Raw genomic sequence first — 25,403 nt, forward strand, 5'->3', positions numbered from 1 at the left:
TCATGCAACTATACTATGTCCTAGTGCGAAAAATGTACGCTACGAATAAGATATCATGTGATAAAATAATGAAAGTTTTTGTAGATTAATTAATTTTTCCTGCATGGCCTATTTAATTAAAACTGCATTACAAACTGCCGGCATGATGCATACATCAATAATACAGCCCTTTCTTTACAGTTCCTACCAAAGAAAATCCTTGTCTTTAGTTTCTGGTAGTCCCTACTGAAGGAGACCAGGTTCTTACATACTGAAGAGCAAGTTAAATGGCTGTGTACTCTAAAGGAAACCTCTCAGCTAGGTAGACCAAAAACCAGATGATCCGATGATCCCTTCCACTGCTAATCAAGGTGGCTGGTTTTGCAGGTCTTACTATCCACCGGACATTCAAAGACAGCAAGACTAGCACTAGTCTGTTAACATCATTTCCAAATAATACACATCTGCTTAAGTTTCTTCTTTAGTGGAGTTATTTAATGAAATTCTACTACCATTTGTGACTGAGGCAATCAGCTTGTCGTTATAGAGATTATACGATTTAATTATGTAGTGTATTTTTGTACGTATTGTTTGTGTGCAGGGTTCCACTGAAAATCAGTGTTATCTCCGAGTGACCCCCTGCACTGCCCTGTTAAAATATTACAATTAAATAAAATCTCAGGCGCTAAAATAGCTAACGAGAGGTCGCACCATATATAGACAGGCCCAGATTGCACGCTCAGTTTCGAGCTCAGTTTCCACCGGGTTCCACTTTACGCGATGGGAGTGCTCCAGCTGAGCTTAACAATAATGGCATTGGTGTCCTGCAGTTTCGAGGGTGAACTAAGCGACTGTCTGGAAGATGAAGGGTTTAGTTTGTTGCTTGAAGTAATTAGTGATATGGCACGATTGTTCGTTATTAAGTCGAAAATACAAGTAGAAAATAAATTCTAATGTAATACACAACGTAGTCCCCATACACAGTGGTGGAAGAAGTTGAAGTGGGAGAGGGGACACTCCCACTGGTTTATCAGTTGGTTTACTTTCTTCAGGTACTTTCACAGTTGAGTGCCGATGGCACCTTATCAGCTTCCACCATTGATGAAGTAGAGAGGGTGCTCTTGGGAAGATGTAGTAATGATAGCAGAAGGGACCCGTTATCCAGGAGAGAGATAGTGTGTGTGGATGCTGTTGGGGAGATTGTGGGTCAGCTGAGAACTAACAGATCTCCTGCACAGCCAAGGAATTCAAGGTGCTACAATATCACTAGTTTGTTATAACTATATGTTGATTGACAACAGTCACAGTATAAGCTGTAATATCATAAAGACTATAGCTAGGTGCTACTAACAAGCTGCAAGTGTGACTTCACAACATCTGAGTTAAGAGTTGTGAAATCAAAGGTGTCAGCCATGCAATGATGTTAATGCTATACTAAAACATTAATAAATTTGTTTAGTTTTTTTGCTTTTTGCATGGATTTCACTTCTTTTTTTGTACTTTCTAAGCAGGCTGGTTTTATTGAGACCCACCTTTCTACTAAGAGTATCCTCCTACTATTATTAATTCTTGTTTCTACTTATCCACAGACAGTGATGGTTTTATATATTTTGGGTAATACTTATGTGTACAATACTCTGCACATTTTTGAGGACTTCTAATATATGCAACGCTTATAGCTAATGTTTTAGAACAATTCCATTGGTAGGATGTATGAAAGTTAACTGCTAATTAAACCACAACCTCAATTAACTTCCACTTAAAAGGTAAAAATTAAGTGGGAGAAATATCAGGGTATTAGGTATGGAAGTTCCCAGGCAATTTTTTGATATATTTTTTGTGTACCTTCATACCCCACAGTGACTGTTCTATTAGAGAGTCTTGGCCCCAAAATTTTACACTGGTTTGGATTTTGCTTTGTGATTCTGTAATTGTTACTTCAGTTTCTTTCAATAGGTTATGATGGTTAACTTATATAAGTACACACTTATTCACAGTGCTGTGGTATTTGAATTCACCTTTATACAGTCTTTATCGGCCTCACAATCAAGTTACGAATTCAATTCAATCGAATTCAATTAAATTTTGGTGTGTGGCCTGCCCTACAACTGTAATGTAAAAATAGTGTGCTTTGGAGAAGGGACCATGGAGATATGTATGAATGAAAATATATGGACCATGATATGTATACTTCCAACACATACCCACAGTCGGCTTTCTGACCATACAGCAGCTATGGTGTTTTGTGTATTGTTAGAGTTGGCTGTTTTATTAGAGTATATCAGCTGCTGTATCAGAATGACTGCTCTATTAGAGTATCTCGATCTTATTTCTGCGAAGCATGCAAGAAGTAATAAAAAATAATAGCATTGCACATTTTGTTTAACTATTAAGGTGTAGTGTTTTGCTGTATTTTTGGCATACACATTGTGTATTTAATTAAATGTCTTGAAAATTGTCCAATTATGCTAGCATAATTATGCTTTTGCTAGCCTATTATGCCCAAAGCCATGCCGGCATAATTGGCGTAAGCCTACTTTTTACTGCAATTAAAATGATTGCTCTATTAGAGTAACTGAAATTTCTATTACAGTATATTTATACATTTGTTGCAGGCAAATATATAATATACTTGTACCAGTTGGTTCCCAATGGTGACTACTGTACAGCCAGGGGCGTAGGAAGATATTTAACTTATGATTGCCCTACTATATAGCTACTTTGATTTTCATCTTGAAACCCATGCATCTTGAAAGACTTTCTAGTCACATTAGAAATGGTACTACAGGGTGGAATCAGCAATTTAGAATATAGATAAACAGTTAAATGTCTGCTTATAATAATACTACTCTTGACTGTGTTATAATAGGGTGTACGACTGTTCTATTAGAGCATCTCGCTCAATTCGTATTCTGTTATTTTAATGCACTTGTACCACACCATTGTTTAGGAGGATGAGTAATTTTGATTCTGGTTAGAAATATTTATTGGTACCCAAGCACCCATGCTTCCTACGCCCCTGGTACAGTATTAGTGGGTTATAATGTTATTGTTTACAGTTCTTTTGATGAATGTGATAATCCAAGCATTAGGGGTTGGCTCAATGTTGGTCTGCTGTCAATTGCGGTGAGTTTACATTTTCATCTTTTAACTTGTTAGTAACACTGTTGTACAATGTAGTTCATCATTTTGGTTGTATTAAGCTTTACCAAAACAAGAAGCAGCTTTCACAAGGATTTCCTTTGGGGAATTCCCGGGATAGTGATGTAAGTGTAGTGTGTAGTAGTGACTTTAGTAAGTGTTGGTTATGTAGACCAGTCAACCTTCTGCAGTCTAAACAAAATCATTTCATATACATCATCATATTTGGAGCATTGGCTAGTGATGTTCTGGCAAACATTTTCAATCCTTCAACTGAGTTTTTGGCAGAAGGATATGATAGTGTTTGGTATTCAAGTAAGCTTGTTGTATTTTACCTTAGTGGCTTCTATCTTGCACATTGCACAGCATTGATCTTTTATGTTCAAGTACTACTACAGACACTGTACTTTGCCCCACTGCTGGCCTGTGTGAATGCTCCAGTTAAACTGTTGGGCTATTCTCTTGGCTTGCTGTATGCAATGTACTTGTAAGTGGTTCAGCTATTACTTGTGTCATACTTATATCAATGATATACTCTAGTGCTTCTATCAGATTGGCGCAGATAGCTTCATTTTATAATAATTGTGTGTTCTTCAATAGTGACCTAGTAAGATGATGTACATTGTTATATATAAAATTACATTCTTGTCAGACTCATCTCTATCCACTTGTGGAGCTACCCACCTATATCACCTTATTACTGATCTGTTTGTGGTATGCCATTAACACATTTGGTGCTGTTCGTAAAGTCTTCAAATGGTATGCCTGTAACACTCTGGTAGGTTAAGAGTGATGCTTGAATTGAAATTAAATTTAATGTTTTTTATTAGTTGTCAAAGGAGAAAAAGACACATCGCTATATTCTACGAGTTAAGAAGTTGCTGACAAAGTTTGTATATTATTTCACTTAGCAAGTACCACATGCCACTGTGCAGGTCTCATCTTCCACCTCAGAACGAGGAAGGTTTAAAAAATAAAATAGCTTCTATAATTTACCGATGGTACAAGCAGGAAGGGTTGAAAAATAAAGTAGCTGGTTTAATTTACAAGTATGGCTTTGATCCTAGTAAGAATGCATGCTATGATGAAATTTGTGTTACAAAATGAACTGCCATTTTTTGTCAGGTTTTCATTACCCACTTGGTTTCTCTTCTGCTATTTTAATCTCTGCGATTTGTATTTACCAGGTAAATAATGTATGTTGTATTAAAGTATTATAATTGGTACAATCTTTAGCTAGCAATTCTGCTCACCATCTTCCAACTATCTACCAGCAGGTGGCTGAGCAACGTGCTAGAAAACTTTGAAGATCTTATAACAGCTCTTAGTGATTCCACTACACATAATCTTTACACTTATATTCACGACATCTCTGTGTTATTAGAAGGTGACTGAAAGATTTTATCACAGTATTGATAATAATTTTGTTTTTTGTATTTTAGTGGTGGCTCCTTTGGTTCCGATAACTGCTGGACTGTTTTGCCTAACACTGATGTTTCTAATGCTGATCAATGTACGGTAAGCAACACTGATGTGAATTAGGGCTGGATCCTGCGCTTGTGCAACATAGCCACTATCATACACTACAGCATAAATGACGTATTAGCAAGAGAAAAAAATTTCTTGCTTTGTGATCCAAAAGTTTGACAAGTGTAAAAAACTACTACCATGCAAAAGCGCTAATTTTAATAATTGCAAATTTTATCATGGCAAGCTTAGTCTTTACAGAACACCAAACCATATTTATAAATGGTTGAGAATTGTAGCTATATTTATACTGTTTGCTCTCCAATTCTACTATAAAAATCAGCTAAATTTGTTTGGTTTTTCTCACACTTACAAAAAGCTACCATAAAATGCAAACACGTTTTCTGATTGACTTAAAATCTGGCATATTCACAGGAAACCTTGTTAATTAAGATTCACAAAACATGACCGATTGTTACAGAACAAACGTCTATTATGTGAAAATCGCTTTGTGCTAACATTGATATCACTGCAGCCATTTCACCTTTTATAATATTTAACAAATTTTTCACCCTGGGCACCTTTTTTCACAACTTTGCTGTTTTGGTATAAAGATTCTTATTATCTCATAATAGAGAAAATGTGAAACAGTTGTGTAAGAGTGATTCATCATTTTTACCTGAAAAGAAGCTTATGCCAAGTCAGATGATGGTATGTGTCTAGTTTTAAGTCACCCCCCCAAATAACTAATATCTGTACACACACAGGGATCTGCAATGAGATATATTGGATATCAAGTTGGATACTTTGTGTGGAGTGAGTGTAGTATCCTATTACATTAGTATTGTAACAAGCAATGGCTGTCTTTCTATTCTCCTAGCCTGGGTGATAGGTATCCTAGTACTCTATGTATCAGTGGTGTTGGCATTCATCTATGTACTTTTGCTGAGGATAGATCATGAGGCTGTTATTTCATGGACAGCTACTTTGCTGTAAGTTCAACTGTTGTTTACCTTATCCATTGCTCGCTATTTCTTTTAGAGTTCCAGTACTTATCTCCACTGTACTTTATTATGGACAGGTATACTTCATCAAGTATTTTTTTCTAGAAGATCGAGGGATCACTCTTTCGTTAAATAATGTGTAAGTATATCTAGAGTGGACTGTTTCAATGATTATAACTGTCTCCTTCATGCAGCAAATTCTTTCATTGGTTCCAGTTTATGATGATCTTCTTCAATATTGTGGTTGGTCTTTTCTCAGCGTTGACAAGGAACATTTATTCTCTATCATTTGGTTTGTTGTTGATGCCACGACTGGATCACACTGTTATGATGAAGGGACTGGAAGGATGGGATAGCGGTTAGCACCGTGCTATTAACCTGATTCTTGACTTATGTTTGTACATGTGTAGGGTACAAGACCTACATTGGATTTCTTCATTTGAATCACTACTATAACAATGCTGTGGTAAATTTATTTTGTATACTTCTCTACAACTCTGTGCGGCCTGTCATCACAAGAAAGACATTGACAATTCGAGACTCTAACTCAGGTAAACATTGTGCTATAAACCCATAATTGTTATCTACCATTACTGGTTGTCACTCAGAACTGAACAAGATCGCATACCAATGTGACCAAATTCAAAGAAATCAAGGTCAGTTACTTACATTTTACATGTCATAGGTGATCATGTGATGCATTTTGTATTCAAGCTGACTCACATGTTGTCAAATCACAACTATCATTCAATCGTTGGTTTGTGGTGTACACTTTGTTGAAGAACCCAGAACTACAGAAACTCCGTGGACATGCCATTGCTGCTGCCAACCAAACAACAGTCAGTGATGAAAACAAACAAAGTGATATTTGTAGTGAAAGTGAAATTGATGAAAATGGAAAAATTGATGTAGAAAATGACAAAATTGAACTAACAATACTTGAGCAGTGTGTATGACAGGTGTGTTATAAGTGTTTGTTCTTTTATTAATTCCGTGATTATGTTAATTTACAAATACACACTCCATCTTCAGCCATACTTCATCGTCTTCATATGATAAATTATTATCCCTCAAGTCTAGCTTGGTGATAGTTGTAGAACAAATAATGTAAGTGATGACAGTTTGGTCAATATTTCGTATCTTGTTATCTCGTAACAATATGACACAAATGTTCCTCATGTCCAAAACACAAGGGGGAAAGTTTATAAAACAATTATTGTTCAATCGCAAAATCTGTAATGATGCTAGCTGTCCAAAACTTGAGGGGAGATTGTGCAACTCATTCCTACAAACTGATAAAAATTGCAACTTCTCTAACCTGCACATTTCATCTGGAAGACTGGACAACATGTTATCATCTAAAAACAATGTTCTCAAATTAGACAAGTTGCTCAGTTCATCCGGTAGGATGGTCAGTTGAGTTCCCATTAAGCACAAAGTGTGCAGACTGGTCAAGTTACACATAGCAGGGGGCCAGTAGGCCAGGCTATTATGACTAACATTGAGGTAGCCCAACCGCTGCAGCTTATCCAGCCCAGCTGGCAGCATTGTGAGTTTGTTACGCTCCAAAGAAAGAACCTCTAGCTGGCAGAGTTGAGTAATCTCGCTGGGTGGCATAATCAATTGGTTGTCGTTCAGTAGCAATAACCTCACGTGAGTAAGACCAGCTATTTGGCTGGGAACTACCGTAAGATTTCGGTAACTTAAATTAAGCAGCAGATTTCTCGCCTTCTTCACGTTTTCAATATTCTCCATAACCTCATCCTCATCCATATGATACCGTGATACTAGGCGTTCAATCAAGTATTTTACACGCGTATAAAATTAATACTTTGGGGGTCTCAACACGCGCACTAAAACAGAAGTTGTACAAAATATATAAACACCCTCTTCTGTATAATATTAGATTAAGGTACACATCACGTAGTAATTCATGCATACAATAAGATAATTAAGAAGATCCAATATCTACATCTGTAAACTTTCGCAGACGTTCCAAATAGGAAGCATACAGTTCTACATCATTGTGTCCAGCACCCTCCACCCATAGTGGATCAACAGTTCGTGGTGCTCTCTCATATATTGACAAACCATGTGTGAAATCAATGACTTCATCCTCTGTTCCATGTATGACTAGAACTGGTGATGATACACGGGACACTTTCTCAATGCTATGAATATACAAAATTATGATATTCAATATCAGTACCAGTTTCAGGCTACTTACTTTTGAAATGGATCAAAACACCAGGTTCTTGTGGTGCTAGGAAATGCAACCCTCATGCCAGACATAAGTGGTGAATGCAGGACAACACCAGCAACCTCCAGTCTCATTGCTAAATGAATCGAGGCCACTGTACCAATACTCTGGCCATAAAGGATCAATTTTTCTGGCGGAATGCTGTATTTATTATGTAATGCACTCCAAGCAGCTTCAATGTCAGCATATATGTTATTTTCTGAGGGTGTGCCAGTGCTGCCACCATAACCAGAATAGTCAAACGAAAACACATTACAATTGATCCTGGATCCCAGGCCCACGTAGAAACTGGACATTTGACCCAAGTCTACAGCATTACCATGACTGAACAACAACGTGAACTTGGGATTGTCTGTGTTCTTTACGTGCATACAGGCAATAGTGTTACCCTTCCGTGTTCTTGTTCGGAACACTTCTATTCCATCCAACTCTTGTAATGAGTACTGCCACTCTGAACGCTCGGTTAAATGTAGCGAGCAACTACCATCCTCTTCGTCTTCAACATAGTAAGTGGGCTCTGGCGGTAGGAACGCCAACTTGGCTGCGACTGATGATGGTAACGGAGGACAGCAAAATAGGTAACACATCTCTGAAAATGATAATCCGTTCATCTCGTCTACTCAGAGTTTAGACCTACAAAATCGTGAGGGTTTCGTTTATGAAGTACACACGGGATTAATCGACAACAAAACTCAAATCTCACTTGTTACGTGTGTAGATATTCTTTCACACAAATCGCTTGAAAACATAAGGCCAAGAGAACACTATCTGTTTCATGATACGGGTTCGCTTATGGTATTCGGTAATCCGTCTTGTGGTTAAGATAATCTCCACAATGGTGAAAAAAATATTAGTTGATAAAAGTGTTAATGTAAGTATGGACTACCGCTCTAAACTATGCTGAAGTTAACTGAACGACTCTACGAGTGTGTGCAATTTGTTGAGAGTAGCTTCGTCTAGCTTACAGAGATCAAAGTCAAAAGTTGAAGCAGTTAATTGGTATATCTGAGTATTCTCGACGATGTTAACTATCTCTTGCAATTGGGATGGATCTTGGATAGCATTTAACTGCTTGTGAAGTTGTTTCAGATTTGTAGCATCCCAGGTGATCCTAGCCTCATCTTTAACTTCTTTCTTTACTGCTGTAACCTCATTGTTATCACTCTCATCTCCACTGCTTGATTCAGAGTCACTAGAGCTGTCTTTTTTCTTTTTCTTTTTTGGTGGCTCGCCACCTAAACCATCACCCGAATGTTTCTTCTTTTTAGGAATTGGTAGATTACTGCCGCCTACTCCAGCCCCCACAGCTCCTGCCATAAGCAGCTTCTTTTTGAACTCTTCGCTAGGATTCTGGAAAGTGAGACATTCACTTCTAACTTCATTAATTGGTGGGTCGTGAAGATTGGGCAACACCAAATCATATTCAAACAAAACTTTACGAGGCTCCTCTTTGTTACGGAAGAACACCTCTACGGGTAGCATGAAGCTACCATACCCTGACTCTGCCACCTCATAAGGTGGCTCCTTGAACACTGCAAGACCAGAAAGATCAACTAATATAAATCACACGCATATTTTTACCTCTTTTAGGCCGTTGAAAACTCTCGTGCAAGTGGAACACGATTTTTTCAACGAAATGCCTAATGTCCAAGCCTTCCTCTCCTTGTACAACTATCTTCCAGTCATGAGTGAATCCTTCTGGAGTTGGCTTTTTTCTCCACTGCGCACTATGTCCGAGTAATAGTTTAATTTGAACTGACTGCAAAGGGAAAACATTATGTAAGTGTCGGAGCGAACGAGAACAGCCATGCGCAAGTCATTAATGAAAAGAAGCATACCGACCTCTGACATGTATGCTCACGGTTTCTTTATCATATAACTGTACCACCACTTCACTAAGTACAAAATAATACGAACGCCTTCCAGTTAACGAGCAGAACTAGTCCGCCATTACAAGCATGGATGTCTCTTATATTTTGGTGCGCGAACAATCCACATGGAATGAAAAAGTAGCGTGTATCCCGATATAAAAGTATATTTAATAAGACGAACACGAAACAAAATAATGAGACAAGTGTCAGCACAAAAGATCAAAATGAAATCACATAGCACTGAGCTACAAACTATACATCTGGGTCTAGTTCTAAGAACTTCTCCCATGCCTTTTCCATTGATATGCTCTCTATCTTCATCATTGTCCTGACAGTGGCCTAAAGTAACAACAATTGTTACACAATAAAAAGTTCAGAATATCACTAACTTCAGGAAACAAAACATCGGCAACATATCTCATTTCAACTACTTCTTTATTTTCAGCTTTAGACCATTTTGTTACCCATTCTATCATTTGATCTTGTAGCTCTTTCCACTACATACACATTAATATGTTAAAAGCCAGACTGTCAGACTCACATGCTCCATGTGGAGATGTTCAAGTGGACCACAACGATTTTGAATCTTTAATGTATCCCTTTCTTTGAATGTTCCATCAAAGAATATTCTGTGGTTTTCAGAAGGTGTGTCACCTTTAAATATATTGTACAAATCTGACTACAATGGAAAGCTCTGTTATGACATGTTAACACCATATCATACATATACCTCTAATTGGGTAAAATGACATTTGAGTATGTCATAAGAATACAGAGATCTATAAAAGACATATTAATTTAAAGGTGGAAACATTACTTACAAGGTCCTACCCAACAGGAAATACAGAGATGATAGGTAAATCATCAACCTCATGGGTAGTATCATTAGTGGCCCCAATATCTTGTTTGTTTGTAATGTCATAACCAAATGCAGACTCTGCAGGTTCGTCATCATCTGAGGCTAATCAGAGGTAGACTACAATGTCATTGAAACAACAAATAATACTAACAACAACTTGAGGTCTCTGTGAATGTTATCCTCTTGCAAGGAGTGGTCTAACAAGAATATATAGTCTTTAATAAACAAACTAAAGAGGATTCTTTACTTGTGACCTACGCTTCTTGACAGCTTCATATTGTGCTACTGGAGTGCCACTGAACTCTGGAAACACAAAATCATGACAAGGAATTGACACAAGTAAGATACCTTCACTTCCACGTGAGCGTAGCAAAAGATATGCTTCTCTGAGGGCAGCTCTGATTGAGTCATCATTATTTTGTGCCTCCTGCTATACAAGGTGTAGCACACAACAACCAAAACAATCTTTAGCTCACCTCATACTTCTCTTTATCAGCACACAAAAATGGTAAAATCCTTTTCTTGTTTTTTACTGGATAACTGTAATAGACTACATGACTTACATCAACATACACAAACACCTCACTCTTGATCCTCGTAATTGAAAAACTTAACAATTGCTCTATCTTTATTGCCACCCCTAACAACCTAAAAAAAAAGAAGCTTATTTACCAACTAGGAAAAGTATTATTTGACTAACTAGAGCAGGCCAGAAAGGATCTTTTTTATGTTTGACCCAAACTATTTCACCATCCTCTATAGATTTCACTACACAAGAAAATAGCACATCATTTTTACATCTGTAATAGTTATCAAACTTACAGGAAGAGTATGACTTGATGGGTGTTTGGGTCATTGAGATGGCAGGCAAATCATCTTCTGATTCACTATTACAAGGTGTGCTCTCCATGACTCCATTACTGGCTGACCCTTCACCTTGTTTGGCTGCCTTGCTTTTCCGTTTAGTTGGTTTACTAGTAGAGTTAGTTCTAGGCCTCTTTGCAGACCGTGATAAACGTGTAGGGATTTGGGATAAAGAATTTCCATTAAGAGAATCATTAGGAGACATTAACAGTGAGTTAGAAGGTGTAGAAACAGAATTGTCTAGAGCATCATCCTGCTCATTTATGGCGGGTTGTGAAGAGTGGAACAGTTTCCTTGGTTCACAGCAAATATCCCGCTGTTGGACTGTTTCCTCTTCACTTTGTACAATACCGACCTTATCATCAGCTATTTTAACAGCTTCATCAAACTTGAGTACATACTTAGGAAATTTACTCCTGCATTCTGTAACATATAGCAATGGCTCATGCAATTCATACTGCTTTACTTACTCTTCTTTCCCTGGTCTATCAATACTTTACGATCTGAACAATCATAGGTCTTAATTTGACTTAACGATTTAACTTCAGCAGTGTTCTCACTAAATTTGGCGGGAGTATATATACATGTTTACATACATATGTAAAATTTAAATCACCCTTCATCATCTGCATACGTCTGTACTATCAATACCATTCTTTTCGCAGCGGGTATTTGTTCAATAACCTTAGTAACAAAGTTCTGCATAGAGAAAATTCAAGGCGCAAATGGGGAATACCTCTGCAGGCCACCAGCAGATTCGAGGCATCTTAAACCACACGATAGTATTCAAAGGGTAGTTCTTCCACCAATCGGAAGATATGTCGTCCATATTAAATCCAGCTAGCTAGAGAAATTCCCGGAACAAACAGGCGTGTCATTTATTGTGTATATTCTAATATATTTGTACAATTTCGTTGTGTGGTAACGGTGACGAAGCGCGAAGAAGTGAAATGGATGATATCGTATTCATCAAAGGTCCCCTGGTAGACTCGACCATTAAGATATCAGGGATAAATTTGAGTATACTTGACATAGGACAATTTAAAAAGTTAGTAGAAAGTCGCTCAAATATACTACCAGATGAATTCGGTTAGTGACGCCATAGATACGCACCATATAGTCAAGTGTTTATCAACTATGTAGATCTAGTGTATGGGGGAAGAATATTAAATGATGATAAAAGTCCCACTGAGTATAAAATTATTAGTGGAACTACTTTATTTGTCTTAAAGAAGTTTATAGCAGGTAAATACAATTACACGGTCCATAGTGAAGTGTTCCTTGTTGTGTAGAAGATAGGAATGAGTATGTGGAGAAGACAGAAACAGTTCGGTGTCCTGAATTCACAGAACTCCTTCGACATGAAAGAATGCAAGACTTAGTGAGAAGAAAAGTTGTATGTACCAGACAACACATTTACTATTGTAGATTGTCACAGTATTAATCACTGATCCAGAATCAGTGGAACAGTTACTAGCAGAGAATGAGGAGGATGTGTCTAGTTTATCTCAGCTCAGAAGTATGCTTGTAATGTTTTACAAGTGTATGTATCATTTCCTTTTGTGATTCAGCATTACTTCGTAGCCGACACTTCATTGGTCTTCTTCGTAGCAACACATTTGAACTGTTCTCCAACTCACCTGAACTACTAACTCTTGGCCAGCGAATTATTGACAAGTGTATCAGTGATATTCGTAGTCAGGGACAAGAGATACCTAACTCAGACACTCAACTTATCTTGATGTTAGAACAATATCTATCAGGTGGGTGTGTCACTGGAGTATTAATGGGCTCTGTTGTTGTCTACTGCTACCATATTAGCCAAAAGTTTTGCCTTATATGGAGCCTTATAAAGCTAGCAGTAAGGAAACACATTCTTGAGAAACACTACCAAAAGTTAAAGTTTGGCGTGACTGAAGTTTGGAAATACACCAAACTTTATCTGTCTATTAGCTACTTTATAGATCAACATTGGCTGTGTGGTAAATTTCATCAAACTTTTATCAGTCAACCTGCTTCATGTGCTGACTTATTATGGTATCATCTATACAACTCTAAAGCATAGTGTGGGTATTGATGCTATGCTAAAACAGTGCATTTTTTGGTCAATCAGGAGGTCACCAGTTAAAGGCTTTACCATATTCAATACATATCAATAGTTCTGTTTTTAAACATCTTATCAACAGTTATCCATAGCAGCAGAGGCATTAATTTGATCAAAGGGAGTGTGTTTGCACAGACCATACTTTGATACTCTCCCCTTACTTCATGAACTCTTAGATGTTACTGCATTGCCTATTAACTACTTATGTGTCTTGTTTATAGTTGATTACATGGAAGAGGAGGAGGATGACACTCAACAAGTAAGCATGCTGCTGTGAATGGTAGCATGTCATCATCACTGTTCACACAGAGTTCCCAAGTAGTGGAGAACACTTCCAATGAGCCAGCAATGCTACCATCAATAGTGACAGTACCACCTGAACAGCCACCACCACAAAGGGTACAACCACAAGGATTGTTTACAGTTGAGATGTTGACTAATGCTCTACAAGGAAGTGCCACATCTTCACCTGTTGCTGACCCACCATCTTATTCTGCTGAACAGTCAAGGAGTCCACCAGCTGGAAACTTCAGCCACAATGACATCAGAGAGGCACTGGCTGGAGCATATAGAACACCAATGCAGTCATCAACAAACTATCAACCACACCACCATCGGAGGAGTAGCTATGAAACAGGCAGAAGAACAGGACATTCCTCAACAAGAAGGGATCAGGATCATGAGCCTTATAGGGAGAGGGAACAGCAAAGAGAAAGGCGGGGGTCTAATCGGCGAGACAGACAGGAAACACAACGAAGACACCATTATCCTGTTAGCATTATTACACTGCAATACTGGTTATCCTTTTCCTTACAGGAGCTGTCACCAGATAGGACCACATATCTAAGACAAACATACCGAAATGAGGTAGTTAAACTGTGACTGTGTTCTCTCTTACCCTGTACCCCTCCCTGATTAGTTAGAACAACTGAAGCTATTGGGAATACAAGATGAATTACTTGCTGTACAAGTACTACAAGCTACTGAAGGAGATGTAAACTCTGCTGTGGAGATTTTATTACAAAGTTGATAATGAACAATCAGTGAAACAGATTTCTTTGTGTCTTTATATTAAATAAACATCTGATGATTATTGTTAAAAAAGATGGCATTACCGTGGATCTTCAGTTTCTTGAGAGATTAATCTAACAACTATTAGTCCACGAGGAGTAAGTCCTGTTAAATTTTGCTAACTTCTCTCAGTCTAACATGGCATCAATCCTCACCTGCCTCTTCCAGTGTAATGTTTTTATCACTAAACACTTCCATGGAGGTGGGGGATAGTAACTTTAAATCTGTAGACAAAGTCTTTGCTGTTTCACTGGCATGTCTATATACAAGCAAGTAAACACACAATTATCATAGTACAGTTTTGTCATGATAACATACTGATATAATGTTTCGACAGTGTCAGAAGGTTCCAGTTGTAGGGTGGATACCTGTGGGACATGTATGTAGTTAGGACAGCAGCACTAGATGACATACTTCTCCATTGGGCATTCTCAACTTGATCAGTGCAACACTGGATTGTTGTTTAGGGGAAGCAGTTGGCTGTTGCGGCTTTGAATTTTGTTCAGTTACTGTTGCAGTAGTAGATTCTCCTTGTCTGGATTTTTTCTCTGCTTCTACAGATGCTAAAAGTATCTTCTTTGCTGCTATCTCTTCCTTTTTTGCTATCCTGTGCAACCAAAATTATTTATATATGCAAATTTCATTTGTACATCTTTCATACTTAGTAGCCAGAATTTGTTCCTTTCTTTTCTTCTCTTGAAATGCATGACGATCAGCAGCTGTACTTTCATATCTCGAGACAGGAACTTGCTGTTATTATGTTTGAACTACATATCCACACTGCCATACCAGACCTACCACTGACGGCTTTGGTTTAACTGGAACATCTTCAGTGTTAGCAGTTGGCGTGGGCACTAGAACATCTTCAGTGGATGTGGTCACTATGTTACCATGTGGATTAACTGATATCCTGTATATCACCACAGCATGAGATGTGTCCCCTCATTTTTGTCATGTCTTACCAATCCATGGCTGGTTGTACACCTTTGTTTCCTGTGGCAACCAGTGCACGTTGACCAATCTCTCGGTCATATCCTAACATTAAAAAGTTCACTGCACTAGGCATAATATGAGTGCACACATAATACAATGGACCTTCACTGCCCTATTTGTGAACATCTACACTTAATACTGGCAGGTGGTAACAACAAATAACTGACCCATTTCAACAAGGTATGACAGTAGAGTCATGTCGGGTTGCAGGGAATCAAAATAACTTTGATCTACAACATGAAGTGACAAAGACAGACACAAGAAGTCATCTTACCATTAGCTGTTTTTCCCAATCGTAATGATGGGGCCACTGTAGGCTTCTGGGCTGGCACAGTTGAGAGAACAGTCGTAGGAGCTGCTACTGGTTTAACAAACACATCCCTTATCAGTGACAAGTCAACATCTTCAGGCAACACTAAATAATCACTGCCTTCCTTAAATAACCACGGCTGATGTAACCAACAACTAGTGTGGTCCTTACAAACCTGTTCAAAGCCCAAAGCATACATCAAGTTTCTGGCTACTTCTAGGCTCCATATCACTGAATTAAATCTTGCATTCTCTAAAACAAAAGTAGCTAACCACTGCTCTAAACTTGAATATTTCAACTATACCATACCAATTCGTATCCTCCTGTATTTGTCATTGGTTGGGTGATCAAGAATGTTGCTAGTGTACTTGTTTATCAACTCGACAGCTGCAGATCCCTTCTCACCCAGCCCATTCAGCGTTTGCTAAGTATCTTAACATTTTAACAACTTTCATATGCGAAGAAGCTACACACTTACTATGCAACTTAAAATATCATCCATTACAAATACACTCCCACAATCGAATATAATTTACCTCCTACACAATGTTAGTTCTAACAAAGATTGGATATTCTCGTGATACTGCACAGCAGTTTGGTGTGCTGGAAAACTGTAAGGTTTAAGAGTAGGATGAGGTGGCTGCACCACTTGGAGTGGCTTCACCTGCTGCAATAAAAGCCAAACCATGTCAGCATGATTGACAGATAATGTAGACAAACATTTTTTAGCTTTGACCTGTAATTCTGTTGGCTGAAGATGATTTAGGTAAGGAATACAAGCGTAAGCTAGTCTCTCGTAATTTTCTGATGAAATTTCAAGTTTCTCAGCCAACATAGCCAAGTTGTTTAGAATTGTTTTCTGTAATTTACAGCTTGCTGTGTGCCGATAGCTCTCACCAGCAGTACGACTAGTTACTGCTAATTGTTCCAGTTTACTCATCAGCAGTGGCCAGACTTCTTTGCTGACTCTACGTCGCAAGAAATCTCTGCACACATCAGCCATAGCCACTAACACTTCAATCGCTTTCAACACCACTAGTGGATTTGACTCTACAAATCTTCTGGTAAATGCTGGCCATATTTTGTTAACTTGAGGTAGCAGCTCATCTTGAACGTCTTGTAAGGCTCTGAGGCTAAGTGCAATTGCTGCAAGAACAATCAGTTTTGTTCTCAGTACATCTGTAGCCACAAAATATGCGCACCTTTTGAGAACATCCAAGGCAGCTTGATGGTGGATAGGTAGTTTTGGTTTCTTGTGTGGCTTTGTTTCGTCATTTTCAGTACTGTCTTGGTCATGGTTTTCTGGTACTTCAGTATCCTCCTCGTCTTCTTGCTGCTTTTGCCTGTGGTAATTTAGGAAAAACTCTCTCATTTTATCTTTTGATATTTTGTGATTTCTATCCTCATCAACAATACCACTAATATTGCTAGTTTTCTTCACTTTGTTTATAGGTGGAAGATTGTTGGGATACCACTTTACAATTGCCGTGACAAGTGCCAACAAAACTGGCCAAATAGAATGCTCTTTCTCTTGGTGGATATCAAGAGCAAACATCACCTCGTCTATAGAGTCTTGTATAAGTGGCAACACCTCGGCAGCCCCATACAGCAAGACAGCTCTCAAGACAGTTGGTGCTTCTGGGTGAATACTAATACGTCGTAAATTAAGTGATACAGCATTGACCAAGTAATCAGCATTGGCAGTGATAAGAGTTGACATGGACGCATAACCACAATGGTGAGCTATCAGTGATACTGTGTGGTGCGCTGTGTTGCTGATCATGACATTACGATCACCAAGCTTCTCCATCAGAGGGTATATGGCCACTTGTAAGAGGGGCTCAAATGACCCACCTACCACCTGTACAAAAGTGCCAACACTTTGAAGCATTAGGCACACTAACAGAACATTACTGTTGAGCTGTTTAAATGACAGTGTGTTCTCATTATGATCAACAGCAGAGTCATTGATATTGGAGGTGCTGCAATGCCAGTAAACTGGTGACACAAAGTCTGTAACAATCTCCTTCACATGTTGTAACACTGACTCATGTCTGTAATGTGACACAGGTGACAGCAGACCAACGGTTCCAAATATAACATTCTTTAACACAAGTATGGCTTCTTTACGATGCAGTTCTGATGAATGGAACATATCCATTAGCTGATCAATGACAGGTTCTAGTTGAATGTGGCAGCCAATACATGCACATACTTGCTCAATGCAGTGAAATATTCTATTGTCACGGAAATTAACAAAATGCAAAGGAAGTGTCCAAGCCAACAGTTCATCGGATACCTCATTAACTTGTTCTTCCATTATCCTGATGTCACTCAGTTCAAGTTTCAAACATTGGACAAGTGATAAAAATAGAGCATTCAAGTGAGAGACTGAGTACCCCAATCTACTAATATGAGGTCCTAACAACTTAACATAACCAACTAACAAGTTTAGTGTACAGAGTTTTTGATCATCATTTTGTGATAGAAGTGATTTGGATAAATTAGTGCACAGAGTGTAAATGCTCTCTTCCGATATTGAGATAAGACTCCTTGAGCTTTTAATAGCAAATTCATCAGAAAATGCTTCTAGCAGCATTGAGCTAGCTGATGATACACCAGAAATGGAGTCACCTTGCAGGCTCACTAACACTTCAATACATTTGGACACAGATAAGGCCAGTACATTAGAGCAACATGTTAGTAGACAATAACTGCACACACAAAGTGACCATCGTACCAACCAACTTGGGTGAGACGTCAAGTGAGTTATCCTGCTAATGAGAATGTCTAGTTTCTCTGATGTCTCTTGCCACCATTTTGGATTACGTTTTACTTCTAGCTGCTTCACTGCCATTTCACTTTCCTTCACATCATCTGTATCTGATGTGGTGGCCATATTGCGCTCGTTGTCGTTCATCACAAGTGATACAAAATGGGTCCATGCCAACAATCCAGATGAAATCACTTTTTGTCCAGCTTTGGGGTTCTCTGTGACAAGTTTACACAGTGATAGGGCAATTCCTGGTAGAAAGGAACTGAAGACAGTTCCACTTCCAGCAAACCCATACCCAATATGTTTGACCCATACCATTCCATCATTATCACCATCAGGAGGTAACAGTGACTGCCGTACTCCTGATAATGCAGTTAGACAGTCTAGTGTAGTTAACTGTACATCTCTGGATGAGTGAGACTGAATCACTGTTAGTAATACTGACACACAATGACCAACAACTGGTAACTGTGCTCCCCTAGACAACAGACAAGTCATTAGCTCATCAGAAGCATTATGAAGAATTACTAGCAACAGATTAAGCCCAACATGTACAATATCTTCACTGTAGGATAGTCTTCCTAGCTGGTGAATTAGCTTCTCGTCCAGTACAATGCATGATAACCTTAAAAACTCGTCAAACTGCTCACGTGACGTAATGGTAGATTTAGCTACTACGCAGGTAACACAAGTTAGTATCCGCTCGACCATACCAGCTGGCTCTGAATCCAATACATTAGGCCGCTTTAGAACCATTCTTAATGGAAACAAAACGTATTCCAATAATTTCGGATCAATTGCTGTCAGATCATTCACAGCAGAATTTAGTACACCCACAGATTGTTTGCTTGGACTTCGCAATACTGCTACACACAATGGTTTTAATTTCTGAAAAGTCTTGGAGTTCTCCGCATCCCTATCCATCACTGCAAACTGTTGTGATCACGTGCACGGTAGCTGCGTTTTCACTAAGACGACTGGTAGCTACCTACCCGCCCGTCAGTTGTTTTATTACAATACAAATGCAAAGTATTGCAATATGGCTGAAGACAACACACTACATGATATAATTCCAGTTTTTAACCAGTTCCACACATCATTGGTACAAGGGGTTGTCATACGATGATGCATCACGAGGCACCAGCTGATCCATCATGGGGTCAGTGGAGTCTATATCATATGTAGGATTATCATAAGCTGCTGAGCCACTCTCTTTTGCAGCTGGAGGGAAATCCTCTTCAAGTGGTTCGTGCTTCGGTTTAATGTATCTACGCTTTCTGATAACTCTACAGGAAAGGCAAAATGATATTTGTTATTTTCTGAACACCACTAACTTACATGACAGCTATTATTACAATAGCCACAATAATCAATATCACAATCACTCCAATCACAGCACCAACTACAGCACCAGCACTGCTACTACCACCATCACTACCACCAGGGGCTACATTGCAACATACAATAAATACCACAGGTCTGTTGGTAGCTTACACCTACTATTCTGCACCACTCCACCAGTGTTCACAGCTATTAATGAACAATTGTATTTGTTCTGTTAATAACAATATCGCTTTTCTTACGTCCTATTATTGATCCAGTTGGAAAGGGATTTGGCACACTTACAGAAGGTGAGACGCCAACATTAGGCACTGATGTAGTGGGGGTGGATGTTGGAACTAGTACAGTAATATCATCACTAAACACCGTCACGTTAGGGTCAGCATCATACCTATGTTGCAGGCACTGTCTACTGGGATACACAGGCATGAATCGGCATCATCACGACAACCAGCATTGATGGTCAAGCCAAGCAAAAATTCATTTTGATAATCTGAAATTATTTTCAAGTTTCATAGACATGTTTATTACTGTAAACTTACCATCAAGATTGGAGGGCTTATGAGATCGAATTAAAACAGACTTGACAAAAACATTAACATCTGAGGTCACATACGAAAAGGCTGAGTCCTGAAACACAAGTACAGTGAACACACATCAACACACAATAGCAACTCATACTGAAGGGAACACTGCCACATCACTGCCACATGGTGCATTATCCACAGCGCTGTTGTCATCAACAGTACGCCAGTTGCTTTTGCACTCCCATTTGTTGGTACGTACACCAATAAAATTATTTACCTAAATCCGATGAAATTATAAACCAAAATTGAATTAGCTATGGCTTCTACTAGACACAATGGCACTAAACGTACCTGGCCAGCTACAATGGGTACTGCATTAGCATCCACTACAAGAAGAAGATAAGTAAACATAAGCGCCTGAAGCGCGCTCATCAAGTTATTCACCTTCACACGACTGGTTGGCTGACAGGCGGATAGTGATGGAACGTTTTAACACGATTTTACTGTTTCGTGGTAGCACTAACTTTCTGACAGTGCTGTTGGCATTGAAGTACACCATAGGAATCTTCCCATCTATCGGCTTAACCTGTAGTGATACAGAGCGTAAACAGCATAGCTACAAAGATTTCACTACCTGAGTGAAACTTGCGATATCTCCTTTGCAAGGAAGACGGCCCAGTTCCCAGTTGTCCACACTATCCCAGTTACTGTTTCTAATCCATTTAATATCTTTTCCTGTCCCGATTTGCAGTAAAATAACAGCAACGACAACGACAAAGAAACCACTAGCCATTTTGACAGTGATGACGTAAGTGTAAGTGTTAGCACGTGATCCAGGAATTCTGAAAGGTAAAGAAACGTTTCCAGTGTGGTGTGGAGTTCGGTGCGATGCACACTAAATTTGTGGCGTTATTCACTCTGTTGTGTCTCTTGCCGGTCTTTCAGCGAGGGAAGGGTAAGGTGAGAATATTCAGCCCCTCCCGTTGTTTTACTACGGCTTCTTTGCGTACCGTAGCTGAATATCCAGATACGGATGGCTTGGTCATAATCGAAAGACCGGTGGAGGAAGGACAATCAATGCAGTACGAATGTGCTTGGGATGGTTTACCACCATATTACTACTACAAGTACTCGAATATGACCGGTCCGAAGTTTCTGGCAAGAAGTGATCTGAAATATTTGACAATCGATAAAATCGATCACTGTTATCATGATGTGTTCATATGTTGTCAGAGTCGCTCCAATGAATCATCACTGGCAGCAATGAAGTGTCATCACATGAATGTTACATGTAAGTGTGTTTTTGGCTGGACCATTTCTAGCTACACAATTCTTCCCCCTGGCAGTCAGTGGTTGGCTGTCAGTGATTTGTGTATACAAGCCACTCATGTGTATGCATATAACTATACAAACTTCCTTTGGTCTGTTTACATATGGCCAGCTGTGAAGTGGTAGATGACCTCACCACATCAGCATAGAAATATTTAATACATCCAGTGCCCGGCTCTGGCAACAACTCAAGAGTCAGTATGACAAATTGACAATAAAGATTGTTGCCAGTCAGTGGTAGCTAAGTGCTGCATGGAGTTGGGTGCTCTTAAGTTTCTAGCCTAGCTGGTAAAGTGTGCGGTGCTGATCATGTTACAAAGAGCTTATACCACAAAGTGGCATTTCCAAATTTATTGGATCGAGTCACTGGCTATTCAGTGTAGTCTACATGTACACTATAGACAAGTGTGCTGACCACATCTCTAGTTTTAGCACAGTGTGCAAAACTGTTAAAATCTAACATGTTAAATTAGCCTGCCAGAGAGAACATGGTATATTGTTTTGGCACACTTTCATTTTAAACACACCTTGATGTGCTAAAATGACACTGTACTGATTTGTATTTTTATTTTTTACTGTACAGAAACCTCCATATGGAGTATATAGTATGACACACCTGTGTGCCACAAATTAGCAGTCAGGCTTGTTGTAATTGTAATGGTAATTAATTACTAATCATTACCATCTTTTTAAATAATTACTGTTAGAAATTATAATTAAACAGGTAATTAATTATTAATCATTACCAAATTTTAGGTAATTGTAATAATTAAATTTGGTAAGTAATTACAACAAGCCTGTTAGCAGTAGTCTAATGTGGCCATGCACCTAGAAATTAAGTTTGTCTAGCCGGCCACTTGTACACATGGAATGCAGTATTATGTAACGACAACAGCATAAATTAAATTTATATTCCTTTTCTGTTATCTTTACTAGTTGAGAGGTAGACGAAAGTATTCTCAACTAACTACTTTATTGTGTACTTGTTCAGAACAGATATCTTCACATATTGTCACCATTACAAAGCACAAGGAAAGTTCATATGAGTTATGTATTAATTCACAACCAAGCAATCTGATTGGTTGCACTGAATTCTCATAGTCTGGCACAAGTATGTGACGCTAGACAGACCAAATCTGTAATTTCTAATCGAAGGGGTGGCCACACCAGACTACAAATGTGACCAGATTTGTGAAAAGGCTGGTGGTACCTTTTCCACACATTTTACATCAGTGCCAGCAAACAGTGATGTAACACTTGACTCCTTATACTGATTAACTTGCTCATACTTTAGTTGCACTCATGACAATTTCAGACAATTATATGCAATGATAAAAAAGTTATGAAGTTTAAAAATGGGTCAAATTTTGTTTGTGAGAAAGGTACCTTTTTGTAAATCTGGTCACAAATGGACTATATAGAACATGTGCTGCCAGAAACTGGTTTTAGCCCACCTGTATGTTTTTATTGCATGTGTATAATATAGTGCTGTGTCCGATAAACAAATAATGCATGTCAGTGAGTTTGCAATCTATTTCTCGGCAGGCCTGGCAATAATTCCACATTTCTGACATAGCTAAAGCACCACTGTCCTAGTGTTAGTAAAACAAACAGCTAGTCAGTTTTACTGTACCTGACTCTGAAATGCTCTTCACTGATTAGTTATATGTATGTCAGTCTGTATGGATGTGCAACACGACAACTGATTATTTTTGTCCACTGTATATATATATATATATATATTCTTTTCATATAGTTCATCCACAACTCACAGCCAACACAGAACGCTTAATTAATCGCACATATTTACCATGGATTAATCCACTGGAGCCATATTATGGTCAAACATTAACCTTAACATGTCCACTGGAGGGGAACCCCCAGGCATCTTATAAATGGTATTTTTTGAATGAAACTTTACAACAAAGGAATGATTCATTCATAATGATTGATGAAGAGTATCGGGAAAGTAATGGCATTTTCCCACAGAATAGCAGTGATCATAGACAATTAACAATTGATAAATTTCTAGAACAACACAATGGACACTATTTCTGTTCAGCAGAGAATTACTTGGGAAGTGACAATTTCCTATTTCCGCTATTTCAAGTCTGGAGTACGTATACTATTGTTATTAAGATGCTTTAATTGTGCCATTATTTTTCAGAGTGTGAAAGTTTTGACCCAGCGCACCCATCAGTGGACATAATCAACTCTACTGCAGCTCATGTTGGAGACAACATAACTGCTCATGTTGGAGACAACATAACTATCATCTGCAAGGTCGCTTCCATTCCTCACACTTATGACTATTCAATAGTGTGGTACAAAAATGATGAACAGCTGTGGAATCCTTCTGCTCGTGTTCATGATGTAGTGCAGGACTTCAAAAAATTTGATTGCAGTAGGACATCCACACTGTATATCACCAATGCTACTTTTAATGACAGTGCCAACTATTCATGTTCTGCTGCGATCTCTGATTACCTTCCACAAGTTAAAACCGTCTCATTGAGCATAACACTACCTCCAAAACAACCATCAATTAAACATCCTATTTACAAATTGCTACTTGTTGGTATTACACTTCTTGTAGTCCTGGTCTTTTTTGGGATCTCCATCACACTAGCTGTTCTCCACTATCAACGTAAGCGTCAGAAAAGACTCCATCAAGCACTAGAGCAATATCGAAGAAGACCATTGCCAAAGAAAGGTATTAACAAGTATTTTGCATATTGTTTAGAGCATTCTCTTCACAGGGCATTACAAGTACGAGTTCTTTCTTGCAATGACAGAAGAAGACAAAGACAAACTGAAAGTGGATAAACTGTATATGTCGTTAAAGGAATCCTTCTCCATTTATTACCAGTTGGATCAGTACCTACCTGGACGTACTAAAGTAGAGATGGTTAGTGAAGGAATCAAGAATAGTAGGTTTATAATTTTGCTGTTGACAAAAGCCTATCTATGTCACAAAGATGAGGTTTCTCAGTTAGAACTGATCTATGCTATGAACAGGCTGGAAAGAGAATTTACAAAGTGTGTGTTCATTGTAGCACTAGAGGACAAGTTGCACATTCCTTACAAACTACGTCACATTACCAGCTTTAGCAAAAAACGTGCAGAAAGCAATCTACGAGAGCTAGCTTGTAAGTGAAAACTTGTTCTATCCTACATGATGTGGTTTGTATGTAGCATCATCTGATGAGTATGGACCTGATTTTGCTGACTACTTGACTACCAGCAATGATGAACACCAAAAAGAAGAAAACTTCAATGAAAATGAAAATGGTACAACTGATAGAGCTATTGAATTGTTAAATTTGTTAATACCTGATGACTAACTGCTTATACAACATACTTGCTGTATTTGTACAATGTTTTAGTGTTTGGTATACAGGTATGGTATCCAACTACTCAATAGTGGTGAATGAAGATTAAATTCTGGACTTCAAGGGAAAAATAAATGATATAAGCTGAAATTTCCTGTCAACAGCTTATAATTCT

General features: G+C 38.5%; 9 protein-coding genes across 16 annotated transcripts; 3 read left to right on the plus strand and 6 right to left on the minus strand.

Annotated features, from left to right (window-relative positions):
* The first annotated feature begins 674 nt into the window (after positions 1–674).
* Positions 675–6,607, plus strand: LOC136260701 (stimulated by retinoic acid gene 6 protein-like). Its single transcript, XM_066054535.1, has 21 exons — positions 675–867; positions 1,032–1,231; positions 3,039–3,105; positions 3,160–3,245; positions 3,293–3,435; positions 3,487–3,607; positions 3,661–3,727; positions 3,773–3,898; positions 3,951–4,009; positions 4,056–4,186; positions 4,246–4,307; positions 4,357–4,507; positions 4,563–4,638; positions 5,223–5,298; positions 5,355–5,403; positions 5,468–5,579; positions 5,629–5,730; positions 5,786–5,949; positions 6,002–6,142; positions 6,200–6,247; positions 6,306–6,607. The coding sequence occupies exons 1-21, from the start codon at positions 760–762 to the stop codon at positions 6,545–6,547; spliced, it is 2,331 nt and encodes a 776-aa protein (XP_065910607.1). The 5' UTR covers positions 675–759; the 3' UTR covers positions 6,548–6,607.
* On the minus strand, positions 6,438–7,364 carry LOC136260731 (leucine-rich repeat protein SHOC-2-like). The gene has a single exon (XM_066054576.1). It carries the CDS (start codon positions 7,362–7,364, stop codon positions 6,594–6,596), a length of 771 nt encoding a protein of 256 aa, XP_065910648.1. The 3' UTR covers positions 6,438–6,593.
* Positions 7,365–7,456: 92 nt separating this feature from the next.
* On the minus strand, positions 7,457–8,692 carry LOC136260720 (alpha/beta hydrolase domain-containing protein 17C-like). The gene is made up of 3 exons (XM_066054563.1): positions 8,555–8,692; positions 7,819–8,484; positions 7,457–7,762 (listed from the first exon to the last, which is right to left on the minus strand). The coding sequence occupies exons 2-3, from the start codon at positions 8,460–8,462 to the stop codon at positions 7,543–7,545; spliced, it is 864 nt and encodes a 287-aa protein (XP_065910635.1). The 5' UTR covers positions 8,463–8,484; positions 8,555–8,692; the 3' UTR covers positions 7,457–7,542.
* On the minus strand, positions 8,670–9,849 carry LOC136260721 (protein AF-9-like). Its single transcript, XM_066054564.1, has 3 exons — positions 9,694–9,849; positions 9,433–9,610; positions 8,670–9,383 (listed from the first exon to the last, which is right to left on the minus strand). The coding sequence occupies exons 1-3, from the start codon at positions 9,700–9,702 to the stop codon at positions 8,758–8,760; spliced, it is 813 nt and encodes a 270-aa protein (XP_065910636.1). The 5' UTR covers positions 9,703–9,849; the 3' UTR covers positions 8,670–8,757.
* A 21-nt stretch (positions 9,850–9,870) lies between these two features.
* Positions 9,871–12,357, minus strand: LOC136260708 (PWWP domain-containing DNA repair factor 3A-like). 2 transcript variants are annotated; one of them, XM_066054545.1, is made up of 15 exons: positions 12,182–12,357; positions 12,062–12,129; positions 11,916–12,004; positions 11,404–11,868; positions 11,282–11,349; positions 11,168–11,229; positions 11,058–11,121; positions 10,930–11,008; positions 10,829–10,884; positions 10,733–10,778; positions 10,554–10,683; positions 10,453–10,501; positions 10,264–10,401; positions 10,112–10,219; positions 9,871–10,061 (listed from the first exon to the last, which is right to left on the minus strand). In XM_066054545.1, the coding sequence occupies exons 1-15, from the start codon at positions 12,272–12,274 to the stop codon at positions 9,975–9,977; spliced, it is 1,602 nt and encodes a 533-aa protein (XP_065910617.1). In that variant the 5' UTR covers positions 12,275–12,357; the 3' UTR covers positions 9,871–9,974. The 2 variants fall into 2 exon arrangements, with proteins under 2 accessions (XP_065910617.1, XP_065910616.1); XM_066054544.1 differs by having other exon boundaries at positions 10,930–11,011.
* LOC136260714 (uncharacterized) lies at positions 12,322–14,670 on the plus strand. 2 transcript variants are annotated; one of them, XM_066054552.1, is made up of 9 exons: positions 12,322–12,534; positions 12,589–12,690; positions 12,738–12,826; positions 12,874–12,964; positions 13,017–13,208; positions 13,771–13,808; positions 13,859–14,320; positions 14,366–14,416; positions 14,469–14,670. In XM_066054552.1, the coding sequence occupies exons 1-9, from the start codon at positions 12,396–12,398 to the stop codon at positions 14,577–14,579; spliced, it is 1,275 nt and encodes a 424-aa protein (XP_065910624.1). In that variant the 5' UTR covers positions 12,322–12,395; the 3' UTR covers positions 14,580–14,670. The 2 variants fall into 2 exon arrangements, with proteins under 2 accessions (XP_065910624.1, XP_065910625.1); XM_066054553.1 differs by having other exon boundaries at positions 12,741–12,826.
* On the minus strand, positions 14,559–19,644 carry LOC136260699 (TELO2-interacting protein 1 homolog). Of its 4 annotated transcripts, XM_066054532.1 has the most exons (12): positions 16,402–16,567; positions 16,233–16,347; positions 16,099–16,175; positions 15,888–16,047; positions 15,781–15,843; positions 15,583–15,655; positions 15,419–15,530; positions 15,282–15,370; positions 15,035–15,227; positions 14,939–14,988; positions 14,776–14,879; positions 14,559–14,725 (listed from the first exon to the last, which is right to left on the minus strand). In XM_066054532.1, the coding sequence occupies exons 1-12, from the start codon at positions 16,423–16,425 to the stop codon at positions 14,661–14,663; spliced, it is 1,125 nt and encodes a 374-aa protein (XP_065910604.1). In that variant the 5' UTR covers positions 16,426–16,567; the 3' UTR covers positions 14,559–14,660. The 4 variants fall into 4 exon arrangements, with proteins under 4 accessions (XP_065910604.1, XP_065910602.1, XP_065910601.1 ...); XM_066054530.1 differs by lacking the exons at positions 14,559–14,725; positions 14,776–14,879; positions 14,939–14,988; ... (2 more) ...; positions 15,419–15,530; positions 15,583–15,655 and having other exon boundaries at positions 15,780–15,843; positions 15,888–16,043; positions 16,402–19,644; XM_066054529.1 differs by lacking the exons at positions 14,559–14,725; positions 14,776–14,879; positions 14,939–14,988; ... (2 more) ...; positions 15,419–15,530; positions 15,583–15,655 and having other exon boundaries at positions 15,780–16,043; positions 16,402–19,644.
* A 72-nt stretch (positions 19,645–19,716) lies between these two features.
* On the minus strand, positions 19,717–21,399 carry LOC136260718 (uncharacterized). 2 transcript variants are annotated; one of them, XM_066054559.1, is made up of 10 exons: positions 21,202–21,399; positions 21,012–21,153; positions 20,919–20,953; positions 20,722–20,844; positions 20,583–20,670; positions 20,432–20,533; positions 20,283–20,378; positions 20,194–20,229; positions 20,038–20,146; positions 19,717–19,985 (listed from the first exon to the last, which is right to left on the minus strand). In XM_066054559.1, exons 1-10 carry the CDS (start codon positions 21,358–21,360, stop codon positions 19,796–19,798), a joined length of 1,080 nt encoding a protein of 359 aa, XP_065910631.1. In that variant the 5' UTR covers positions 21,361–21,399; the 3' UTR covers positions 19,717–19,795. The 2 variants fall into 2 exon arrangements, with proteins under 2 accessions (XP_065910631.1, XP_065910633.1); XM_066054561.1 differs by having other exon boundaries at positions 20,200–20,229; positions 21,202–21,398.
* LOC136260707 (fibroblast growth factor receptor-like) lies at positions 21,381–25,317 on the plus strand. 2 transcript variants are annotated; one of them, XM_066054541.1, is made up of 6 exons: positions 21,381–21,522; positions 21,583–21,858; positions 23,653–24,012; positions 24,064–24,609; positions 24,656–25,045; positions 25,092–25,317. In XM_066054541.1, the coding sequence occupies exons 1-6, from the start codon at positions 21,456–21,458 to the stop codon at positions 25,238–25,240; spliced, it is 1,788 nt and encodes a 595-aa protein (XP_065910613.1). In that variant the 5' UTR covers positions 21,381–21,455; the 3' UTR covers positions 25,241–25,317. The 2 variants fall into 2 exon arrangements, with proteins under 2 accessions (XP_065910613.1, XP_065910614.1); XM_066054542.1 differs by having other exon boundaries at positions 21,393–21,527.
* The last annotated feature ends 86 nt before the right edge of the window (positions 25,318–25,403 follow it).

Source organism: Dysidea avara, chromosome 7 (assembly GCF_963678975.1).
Source record: "Dysidea avara chromosome 7, odDysAvar1.4, whole genome shotgun sequence".
In the NCBI taxonomy this organism is placed as follows: domain Eukaryota; kingdom Metazoa; phylum Porifera; class Demospongiae; order Dictyoceratida; family Dysideidae; genus Dysidea; species Dysidea avara.